Below are 12,850 nucleotides of genomic sequence, written 5' to 3' on the forward strand. Positions count from 1 at the left end.
TGTGCATCTTCTGTATCTTCTCTTTATTTGCTGGTACGTTGTCGTGGATGAAACCAGCTGCCATTACCAACAGAAATGCAAATGACAGCAGCAGTCGTGTGAGCGCCGCCCTGCAGGATGCCAAATGTGTTTTTCTGATCACTTCTGAAGCTGACCGCTGTGGCCCTGAGAAACGTGTCTGCAGCTGCTTCAGTCACAGACACTGATGTTTGCAGCTCTTTCACAGGTGTAACGGGTGCGTTGGTGGCTTCCCTCACCTCGTCCTCTTCGTGTCCCATGTGCCTTCTGGCAGCTTTCATGCTGCCGTCATATTCTTGATTTAACTAGCCTCTGAATACTCTGAATATTTGTAAGTCTATGATGCTGTGATCCCGTTCACTGGGCCTCAGGTCCTGGACCGGACTGACGTCTTCACCTCTGTGTGCGTGTCGTCTGTAGCGGTGCGGTGCTGAGCGTGACCATGAGCTCCAGCGGTGAGCAGTGCTTCAGCGGCGGTGTGGATGGAACCATTCAGAGCTGGAACACACCAAACCCAAACATCGACCCCTACGACTCCTACGGTACGCCACCTTCTGCTCACGAATCATCTTAACTCTGATAAAAATAACTTGTTTCTTCATTTAACATTTTTTTAATGACGTCATTTTCTCTTTTAATCTGAAATTGAATTCTTTGTCATAAAGCTTTAAGTATTTTTAGCTGTAAAGACAAAAACCTTATTGTCTGTTGTGTTGTTGTTGTTATAGAGCCATCTGTCCTGCGGGGGGCGCTCTGCGGTCACACAGACGCTGTTTGGGGACTGGTCTATAGCTCCGCCCACTGCCGCCTCCTCTCCTGCTCAGCAGATGGAACGGTCCGGCTTTGGAATGGCGACGACGCGACCTCTCTGGCTGTTTTCAACAGGAGAGGAGGTGCCAGTCATTTGCTCCGCCTTCTTCCTGCACTTCAGCCGAATCGTAGTATTTGAAAAATGTTTCCGTTATTTATCAGAAAACGCTGAGTAGCTGAAGTCAGTCTGAAAAAAGTTCAAACTGAGCAAAGTTTTCTTCACCTGAATAAGATCATTAATTAAATGAATGACTGCTGAGATAGGCTCCGCCCCCATCACCCTTAATTAGAGTAAGTGGTTGAAGATGAGTGAGAGATTATTTTGTTTTCTGATTACAGACTGATGCACCACATTTTTATTTTTTTAACACAATTCCCACATTCAGCCCACATTTAGAATCAGTGTGTGTGTGTGTGTGTGTGTGCGTGTGCGTGTGTGTGTGTAGAAACGTAACATTCAGGCCTGAAACGGTTCATTGTAAACATCTGTGATGTATGTCACAGAAATGCACATCTGGTCATTTCATTGGTGTGTGAAACACGCCCACTGAGCCGCGCTGACCTCTGACACAGCCGGTGTTGCCAACTGAACGGTCCCCCCTAAAAACTGGTCCGCCCTGCCTTCACTGTGCGTGTGTCATCAGCCGTGGTATCTCAGTGACAGATATCTGAAGCTTTTCTACAACAATCATTTACACATAAATTCAGCATTATTTCATCATAAAAGACGGATGAAGCGATCAGAGCACCGCGGCTACACGAGCTGCTAGCTGATGCGTTCACTGTGTGTCAGTCATTTCAAAGCATCACCAGGTGTCGCCTCGTTTCTGCTTAAAATTGACTTTAGAATGATTTAAGAGGTTTTACTTTGTCATCTGATGGTTAATAATCACATTAATCCATTTGGGTGTAGAGACTCAGTCTCAGAGACTCAGTCTCAGAGACTCAGACTCAGATGAGCTGCTGAGCTCCAAAACAACGCATGCGCAGTGGAGGCAGTGTAGACTGATTTTTAGGGGTGGACCGTTCGGTCTGCAACACCGGACTTGTTCTGGGTTTATATCGTTAGCTCATCTGTCAGGAAGTGGGCGTGACAAGCAGCAGCTTCTTTTCCTTTAAAATGACAGCCACTATTTGTTTATTTTTTAAGCATGGTGACTGTTTCAGTCTCTGTCTTTGAGCCCTGACTCGGCGCGGGTCCTCTAACGCGCACTGTGTTCCTCTGGGGCAGAGCTGGGCGTGCCGACCTCGGTGGACCTGGTCAGCAGCGAGCCGGCTCACATGGTGACGTCGTTCTGCAGCGGCCACATCGGACTTTACAACATGGAGACACAACAGCTGCTGCTGACGCTGGAATCTGCCGGATCACCAGGTAAAGGACACCAGTCCACACAGCGCCACCTACAGCTGGAAACACGACTGCGGTTAGAAATGAAGACCATCTGTCTGGACCTGAAAACTCAAAAAGTCTTATTTTTATGTATCTAAATGGAATCATTGTTATTGATCAAAGAAGCTCCGAGCAAACTAAGAAAACCCTCCGTTGTCTGTTTCTTCTCATCTCTTCCCTCTGGGAGGTTTGTTTTCCTTTCAGGATTCTCACCTTATGATGTCACAAAGACCTGGCGCAGATCAAAGTTTAACTTTCCTCCTCAGTCAGTCAGTTTTCTGTTTTATAGTGCTGCTGAAAAATAAATCAACATGTCATTAAGCATCAAGAAAAGCATGGAATCTGAGTTATTAACAACTTTCATCAACACAGAACTACTTATATAAGTTTGTTCATAGGACAGAAATATTAATGCTTTAATAACTACGCCTTTGTGTACACGTGATAGGTGTTTTGTGTATTCTGCATCCTCAGAAATTAACACCACGCATCCACAAGTTGCAATACACACATGAACAGTAGAGGCAGTATTGAGACAATCAGCAACAACAAAAAATGTCATAATGCTTTGAAAAGAAGTTTTGAGATCACGTCTGTGTGATGACAGCTGACATTTACAGCTCCTCATGGAAACAGAGCTGTGCAGTCTGAGGACAGTGGTGCGCCCTCTGGTGGAATCCTGCAGTAACACGCTCAGCTCAGAGGAAAGTCTGTGGACACCATAACAGAATGAAATTTATTTTTATTTTTACTACAACAAAAACAAACATCCCTAACGATGAATGGGTTAGTTAATTTTTTAAGATTGTATCTTAACTAGTAGTTGAAGTTGCTTCCAAGCAGCTTGAGTCAAGTCAGCTAGTCAGCATCTCTCAGTCCTGCATGTAGACCTGGAAATGTCAGAAAAATGTCTTCCAGGAACTAAACGCGTCCAGCTGACTGACCTGACTCAGACCTGACTGTTAGTGATGTTACGACTGAGGTCAAGGTCAAGCTGAAGGTCACATGTCAACTAGAATGTGTACATTTCTGACAGATGATGGACGTGAGTCTGTCAGGTCTTTGTGACATCATAGAGCAAGAAGGACAAAGAAAGGGAGGGAAAACTCTTCCCTGACCTGAGGACCCGTCCAGAGGACACTGAGCTCAGGGTTGAACTGGTCCATGGTCCCGTTTTCTGCCTGTCCATCCTGGATGGTCACACGTGTTCAGGACAGGATGTTTTTGTCGATATCAAGTCTTAATGTTGTTCTCCTGCCGTCGTCCCCACACAGAGGCACCGTGCAAGATCAACAAAGTGCTGAGTCATCCCACGCTGCCGATCACCATCACGGCGCAGGAGGACCGCCACATCCAGTTCTTCGACAACAACACAGGTAGACGAGGCTGAGGGGGCGGGGCTACATCCACATCACTGACACCTTAATGAAGCTAAAACCACTGCAAGAAAAAAATTATACACAAATGAAGTCTGAAGCTCAACAAACCAAGTCCTGTGACCGCATCTGTCCACAGTGATGAGATAATAAATGAGGATAAAGACCTCAGAGACACTTTTCAGTGCTGCTGTTTTTAACGTCTGACTTCAGCAGGATTCAGGGTCCAGAAAAAAAAACTGAAGGTTTTTTATGATTATTATTTTTTACTTTTAAAGGTAAACTGATCCACTCGATGGTCGCACACCTGGACTCTGTCACAAGTCTGGCTGTGGATCCAAACGGACTCTACCTGATGTCCGGAAGTAAGTCTGTCCACACACACACACACACACACACACACACACACACACACACACACACACACACACACACACACACACACACACACACACACACACACACAGAGACTATATACACACACACACAGACTATACACACACACACACACACACACACACAGAGAGACTATATACACACACACACAGACTATACCCACACACACAGAGAGACTATATACACACACACACACACACAGACTATACACACACACACACACACACACACACACACACACACAGAGACTATACACACACACACACACACAGACTATACACACACAGACTATACACACAGACACACAGACTATACACACACACACAGACTATACACACACACAGAGACTATATACACACACACAGAGACTATATATACACACACACACACAGAGAGACTATATACACACACACACAGAGACTATATACACACACACAGAGAGACTATACACACACACACACACAGACTATACACACAGACACACACAGACCATACACACACACAGAGAGACTATACACACACACACACACACACACACAGAGACTATACACACACACACACACACACAGAGACTATACACACACACAGAGAGACTATACACACACACAGAGACTATACACACACACAGAGAGACTATACACACACACACACAGAGACTATATACACACACACACACACACAGACTATATACACACACACACACACACACACACAGACTATACACACACACACACACAGAGAGACTATACACACACACACACAGAGACTATATACACACACACACACACACAGACTATATACACACACACACACAGAGACTATACACACACACACAGAGACTATACACACACACACACAGAGACTATACACACACACACAGACTATACACACACACACACGCAGAGACTATACACACACACAGACTATACACACACACACACAGACTATACACACAGACTATACACACACACACACAGACTATACACACACACACACACACACAGACTATACACACACACACACACAGACTATACACACACACACACACAGACTATACACACACACACAGACTATACACACAGACACACACAGACTACACACACACACACACTCAGACTATACACACACACACACACAGACTATACACACACACAGACTATACACACAGACTATACACACACACACACACAGACTATACACACACACACACAGACTATACACACACACAGACTATACACACACACACACAGACTATACGCACAGACACACACAGACTATACACACACACACAGACTATACACACAGACACACACAGACTACACACACACACACACACACAGACTATACACACACACACACACACACACAGACTATACACACACACACAGACTATACACACAGACACACACACACAGACTATACACACAGACACACACAGAATATACACACACACACAGACTATACACACAGACACAGACTATACACACACACACAGACTATACACACAGACACACACACACAGACTATACACACAGACACACACAGAATATACACACACACACAGACTATACACACACACACAGACTATACACACAGACACACACACACAGACTATACACACAGACACACACAGAATATACACACACACACACACACAGACTATACACACACACACACACACACACACACACACACACACACACACACACACACACACACACACACACACACACAGAGACTATACACACACACACACACAGAGACTATACACACACACTGACTGACATTGACAAAACTCGTAACACCAACAAAAAGCACAACCTGTTTATTTGATTCTATACCAACAAAACTGTTTAAGGACCTGTGGCCCACTCTTGGGCCGACTGTGCTGGAAATTATTAATCTTTCTTTAACTTCTGGATCTGTTCCTAAATGTTTCAAATCTGCAGTGATTAAACCATTACTTAAGAAACCTAATCTTGACCCTAGTGTATTGAAAAACTATCGGCCGATATCAAATCTATAATTTTGCTCTAAAATTCTGGAAAAAGTGGTGTCACAGCAGCTCGTGGACTATCTTACTCAGAATAATCTCTTTGAGCCACTGCAGTCTGCTTTTAGAAAATATCATTCCACAGAGACAGCTCTCACTAAAGTGGTGAATGATCTTCTGCTTACGATGGATTCGGACACCACTACGGTTCTGCTGCTGTTAGATCTCAGTGCTGCATTTGATACAGTGGATCATCATATTCTACTTGATAGGCTGGAAAATCACTTTGGGATTACTGAGAGTGCCCTTGCATGACTGACGTCATACTTGACCAGTCGTTCTCACTGTGTTTTGTACAGTAACGCTACCTCTAACCTTAGTGACATGAAATTTGGGGTTCCAGAGGGGTCTGTCGTAGGCCCCCTGCTTTTCTCCCTTTATATAGAACCCCTTGGGCACATATTGCGGCGTTTTGGGATTACCTTTCACTGCTATGCTGATGATACTCAGTTATACATGCTGGTAATCTAATCCACATAAAATCCTTAGAAGATTGCCTTGCATCAGTGAGAAGTTGGATGTCTAGGTCGTTTCCTCCTGACGTGTGTCTGGATTCCTCTCGGTCTCAGGTCATGACTGCTCGATCCGTCTCTGGAACATGGAGACCAAGACCTGCATCCAGGAGTTCACGGCTCACAGGAAAAAGTTTGAGGAGTCCATCCACGACGTGGCCTTCCACCCCACAAAGTGCTACATTGGCAGCGCCGGGGCAGACGCCCTCGCCAAGGTCTTCGTATGACCAGTCTGAGCCTGCACCTGCTGCTAACCGTTTGGACCACAAATCCATGACGAAGGAGGAGTTCCTGTTTGCAGTGGGCGGGGCTTTGATGTGCAGACAGACTGAATGGAAAGGAAGCGTGAGAGCTCATCGCCATGGTAATCCTGACGCACACCACTCCTTTAAGATTCCTCACGCCCTCTGACCCGGGCTGGCCCGAGTCCTGGTCCAAACCCCTGGATGAGAAAACAGAAACATTGTGCGTTTACTGAAGTGTTTGTTTGTTTGCAGGTCGACGTTTTCCTCAGAGCGAGAAACCGATTATCATCATGTGCCTTTTTCTTCACTTCTTTTCACTCTCCAGGATTTTACTTTTCTGCAGCAGACGAAAGACAACAAACGGTTTCATTTCCACGATGAGACACATCACAGCACGGTCACCCGACCGTGACATTTTAGTGCACCTCCATTAAATTCAAAATTTAAAGGTTTTTTCTTTAGCTGAGATTTTCTCGCTCACATAAAAAAAGATTAAAGAACGACTCACAAATATTGTGATTCTGATGCAGAAAACTGGAATTATTTCAAATATGAGCAGGAGATTTGCTCAACAGCAAACTCAGAAAACTTGTTTTCATTCATCTGACATTTGGGGAAAAAACAGGATTCATTCTGCAGCTTTAATATCAGACAAAATAAATTCTCAGGTTAAATTCAAGTCTTTTTAAAGTTGGACTATTTCTGGATTTACTGTAATCTTGTGTTATTTGAACACTCGGGTTTGTTTACCTGCTGTTATGTTCAAGCAGTATTTTACAAAAGATCACTTTCATCGAAATGAGGTCAAAGGTCGGGATTATTAATAAAACATTCATAGATTTCTGATATACAACAAATCTGAACAAATGAGTAAAAAAACACAATTAAAAAAAATCACATGATCAGTTTAATGCTTGCTTTTAAATAACAGTATTCAAAGTTATAACTTGTATCCCGAATTAAAAAAACAAAATCTTTGAGGTTTATTCTTTGAAACAAGTGACACTTTGTTTCAGGTAGATTTGAAATTTTATGCCAAAGTTGTGAAAAGCATCATTTTTCACAAGGCAATATGAAATATTTGAGATGTGCGCAATTTTAAACATATTGCAGAAGAGTTTGTACAAATCCTTACCAAAACGCATTTCTACAGTGACTTGAGGCAGTTAGCTAGCTAGAATGTTAGCATGAAAACAAGTCGCTGAGATTGTTCGTGAGCAAATTATCTACACTGGTAATTTTTTTTTTTTTACATTTGTTACATACATACACACACACACACACACATATATATATATATATATGTATATATATATATATATATATATATATACATATATATATATATATGTATATATATATATATATGTATATATATATATATACATATATATATATATATATATATGTATATATATATATATATATGTATATATATATATATATATATATATATATATATATGTATATATATGTGTATATATATATATATATATATATATATACATATATATACATGTGTGTGTGTGTGTGTGTATGCAAAGGTTTAATGGATATTTAATGTGCCTGAAACCTTTAAAAATAAATGAAGCTGCTAAATATTTAGAAATATACAAACAAATAAAACGTCCGGCCACTTTTCACCTTTAAAAATACTTAAATCCTTTGAGGTGATAAAATTTCATCTTTTAGATGATTTCTGGTTCTTTGTGACAAAATTGCTGTGTATGTAATCAGATTTTTACAATCTTATTTGTTTAATTGAGTCGTCATCAGCTGCCTTTGTGATGTCATAGGATAGTGAGGACTGGAGGATGGCTCCTTATGGGTAACTTGATAACTAATTACTTTATTTAATGTCATGAAAATATGTAAAATAGGAATATTTTTGTAAAAATATAAATATTTGGTCATTTGACATTAGATTTTCTGTTGACGCACTGAAGGGTCCAAATAAAACACTACAGTTCCAAAATTCTAGCTGCCTAAAAAATTTGCATGGTAGATTTTTTTTTTTAATTGTTATTTTTAATTATATGTTATTATTTGGTTAATTAATATGATAACTGTATGCTTTATGTTCTTCTCTCACCTCAGAGGTCAGTGTTACCAGCACGACTGTGATTGGACGTTGTTAGAAACTGGAATTTAAACGAGTAAACCCACTGTTCATAAAATTTACTGTCATTTGACTGAGAAAATCTTTCAGAAATGTATTCCTGTAGTTGCTTTGTTTGGAGCTGAATACAAGCTTGACCCACCAGGGGCAGATTAACGCAGAGTCACACAGCAGAAGATTTATTTTATTCTCTGTTGTGACATTTCTCATTGTGAACAAACACCAAATCTCAAAAGCAAACTGAATAGCACTTTTATTTGTGACAGTTTTCTTTGTGTTGCTGTCACACTTGTGCTGCCTCTGTGGTTATACTGCCCCCTGCTGTTTGGGGGTTGCTGTTATGTTGCCTGCTGTTGACAAAAGGACTGAAACGACAGCGGGACACGTGAATGTCACGTGTGTTTGAGCTCCTGGGTGAATATAATATACCAAAACATGTCAACAGTCATTTAAGAAATATTTTCTAGTTGAAATTCCAGCAGATGTTTTATTCCTCACAGCTTTGTGAAAGGTTTCAGATACACTTTGATCTTTAAAAAGCTACTTTTTACATGAAAATCCAAACAGAAGGCAGCAACGCAGTGAATACTTTTTAATTTAATATTTAAAAACTCAAACAAGGTGCTTAATATGAAGGGAGTTAATTTGCTCCTGTTGCTGTAAAAATGCAATATTTTGCTTTCTTTTTTTGTAACATTATTTTGAGTGATTATTTTTTTTTTTATTTGGTGATGGATATGTAAAATACGGGTGAATCTTATTGTTTTGTTTTAAGTCAAAGGTGTTGTTCTGTCAGGGTCTGTTTATTTAAAAAACATTATTATTAGGTTTTATTTTAATGTAATTTTGTTTTTGTGTTTTTTTTAAGCAAATTCATCTCAAACAGAAATTATTTTTCTGGGCTGGCTGATGGGAAACTTTTTTTTAGCACTATTCATGATGTTAAACACTGTTAAAACAGATTTGTACAGTTTTTAAGTTGTAAAGAATATTTATTAAGCTGGTGTAAAGGGTTTATTAAGGGAAAGTAAAACTAAATTTATCTGGAGTGCAGAGGAAACAAATACTTGATATGATTGATATTTAAATAGTTTTACAAAATAGATGAGCACATTAGAGCATATGCTTCTGCCATCATTAAAAACATCCATTATAACAATATTAAAAAAAAAAGTATTTTAAAAGTCCTTGGCTCTGCCCTTTTATTTAATTACTCCTAAAATAACTTTATGGTTTTGAATTCATGTCACATCAATGCGTCCCATCAGATGTCTTCTAAATTGTTTCATCCCAATCAGACAAAACACATCCAGACAAAAATATTAAACCAGGAACACAAAAAATTCATATCGTGGATTTGATGACGACTAAAACCATTTTAACCTTTGACCTGCCTCATACGCTACCTTCCTCAACAAGTTAGCATCACTCTGTTCATGTACATAATCAAATTCTGTAGTTCTTATGAGCTATCCAACAAATAAACATTTACGAGCAAAGGAGCAGAAAAAATGTGATAAATTCAAACACAAACATTAGCTTATTAGTTCTTAGGAGACTTTAAATATTTGTTTCATAATGTTCAATTTGTTTAATCTTACTTCATAAGCTCTCAACATTTAACATGAACTATTATCTCTTTGCACACATTCAATATTACTTTAATACACCACCAAATATTTAAAAACATCATGTTCCCTGCAGACTCTTAATATCAGCTTATTTATGCAGATATTTAATAATTGCTCTTAGCAGCAGACACGTAGCAGCTTCCAAATTTACCGTTAGCTTATTAGCCTAGATGCTTATAATTAACTTATTAACTGTTAAGAAGCCATTAATAATAGTTTAATAACTCCTACAGACATTTTATTTGAACTAATTAGCTGAAAAGATACAAAAACTAAATATGTGAGCGTAACTTAGTTAGCAGTTAGCATGTGGCTGCAGCATTTAAAATCCTTATTATTTGATAAATTCAACCCTTCAAATGTTCATTGTGTCTGAAATATTTGGAGCAGATGTTTATATTATTAATTTAATTTTTCTTGCAAGCAGATTTTTGATTGTTTCCCATTTCTGACTTTGCGACGGGAAGGTTTTTGACAATCACTGGAGCCGGGAACTTCTGAAAGACTTATTGAGATGAAAAGTGTGCGCTCTAATGACAACACGTGTCATTTTGTGGTAGTTTTTGAAAATCTCTCATTACAAAATGAGATTTGTTTCTAACAGTTTGTTCTTGTGATTGTGAGATTTCTGCAGTGAAAACGTCTGCCGCGAGGAACCAAAGTTCAAACATAAATGTTTGTTTTGAATATATTAAAAAAATACAAAAAAAGAATGCAGGCTTTTGCTGTGTCACTTAGTTTAGGTTAACTAGGTTTAAGTTAACCAGGCTCAGTTAAACACGGAGACAAGTTCAACTTAATGCGGTTACTGTGGACAGATTGATAAAGTTACGGTTCAGTGGAGGATCACCGCATTTCAACTAATGTTATCCAAACTTTATTATATTTATTTCATATTAACTCTTCGACAGTCATTATGAGATAAACTGGTAAACGCTGAAGTCGAGTAATTCTGTCTCTGTATCAGCAATCTGAAAAATGTTTTTCACTAAAACTGCAGCAGAAATGACATTTGTCGGAAAAATGAACCTGTGATTCTGATTTTAACTGTACTTTGGTATTTTTTTGTTAATCTGCACCTGTTGTGAATTATGTGTGAAGTTTTTAGGATAAATGGAAGCAGATGTGATTCCTGTCATCTACATCAGACCACCAGTAAGGGCTGCTAAATGTCATGGTCTTCATATAACCTGCAGGGGGCAGTAAATGAACATTCAGAATTTGTAATGTGGAATTTTAGTGATTTATGGCCAAAAACTGGAGGGTTCACTCTGAAAGCGTTTTCATTCATTCATTCATTTTCATTCATTTCATTTATTTATATAGCACCAAATCACAACAAATTTGCCTCAAGGTGCTTCACACAAATAAAAAAAAATCAGGCATCAGAAAAAAACAATCAGGCATCAGAAAGACAACAAATACAGCATTAAGCAACAAGAAAAACAACAGAAATACCAAGGTGATGGTCGGCCACCAGCCCCAAACCTCAACAAAAGACCCAGAATCATTGTGATGACATCACAGCAGGGACATGTGCTGAGGTCATACCAAATATGGATAAAATACACTCAGTGCTTTTTGAGATCTAACTCCTGACAGACAAGCGTAAAGTAGTTCCAGTAGTTTCCACATTTGGCTTCTGTCAGGATCATTAGTCAGTGTGTTTGTGACATCATAAAGGGACAGAAGCAGATATATATATATATATATATATATATATATATATATATATATATATATATATATATATATATATATATATATATATATATATATATATATTAGTTCCATGTTCTACAAAATGTAAGTTTTAAAGCTATTTTTGCTTTAAAGTGAAGCTTTTGTTTAAACCAGACTTGAAGCTAAGTGACACAGCAAAACTGATTATTTTAAAATGTTGATTCCTTCAAACATTAGAAATCTGAGAGTTTTGAAATCATCGCCTGTAGTTTTCCCTGTAAATTCCTGATATTTTTAGTGTGCTTGATAATGAAGTGGTTAAATGTGACACTAAATATGCAGTAACACTGTCAGTAGTGACGTATCTGAACTCACTAAACTGGTTCAGAAATTTTGAATAAAAAATTCAGATTTTTGTCATCTTTATCTGCCTGTAAATAATCATCAGCTCTTGTTTTGTACAGTGAAACTATAAAAGAGATTCTGATTTCATTTCAAATAAAGTTCTTTTTTTTTCAGAATAAAAGTGACGGATTTCTGTGAAACATTAAGAAAAAAAGCTTGTTTTTTAAATCCAATTCCTTTTTTTAGACAAGAGAGAAAACACAACGGGCACA

General features: G+C 38.9%; 1 protein-coding gene across 1 annotated transcript in view; it reads left to right on the top strand.

Annotated features, from left to right (window-relative positions):
- strn (striatin, calmodulin binding protein) overlaps positions 1-7,681 on the top strand; it is a 56,332-nt gene extending 48,651 nt beyond the window's left edge. The window contains exons 15-20 of the mRNA XM_034187672.1: positions 439-560; positions 747-911; positions 2,060-2,200; positions 3,493-3,594; positions 3,873-3,959; positions 6,613-7,681. Of these exons, the coding sequence (XP_034043563.1) occupies positions 439-560; positions 747-911; positions 2,060-2,200; positions 3,493-3,594; positions 3,873-3,959; positions 6,613-6,782 (787 nt within the window). The 3' untranslated portion in view covers positions 6,783-7,681. The remainder of the gene's footprint in view (positions 1-438; positions 561-746; positions 912-2,059; positions 2,201-3,492; positions 3,595-3,872; positions 3,960-6,612) is intronic.
- The last annotated feature ends 5,169 nt before the right edge of the window (positions 7,682-12,850 follow it).

This window comes from Thalassophryne amazonica, chromosome 15, assembly GCF_902500255.1.
Source record: "Thalassophryne amazonica chromosome 15, fThaAma1.1, whole genome shotgun sequence".
In the NCBI taxonomy this organism is placed as follows: Eukaryota; Metazoa; Chordata; class Actinopteri; order Batrachoidiformes; family Batrachoididae; genus Thalassophryne; species Thalassophryne amazonica.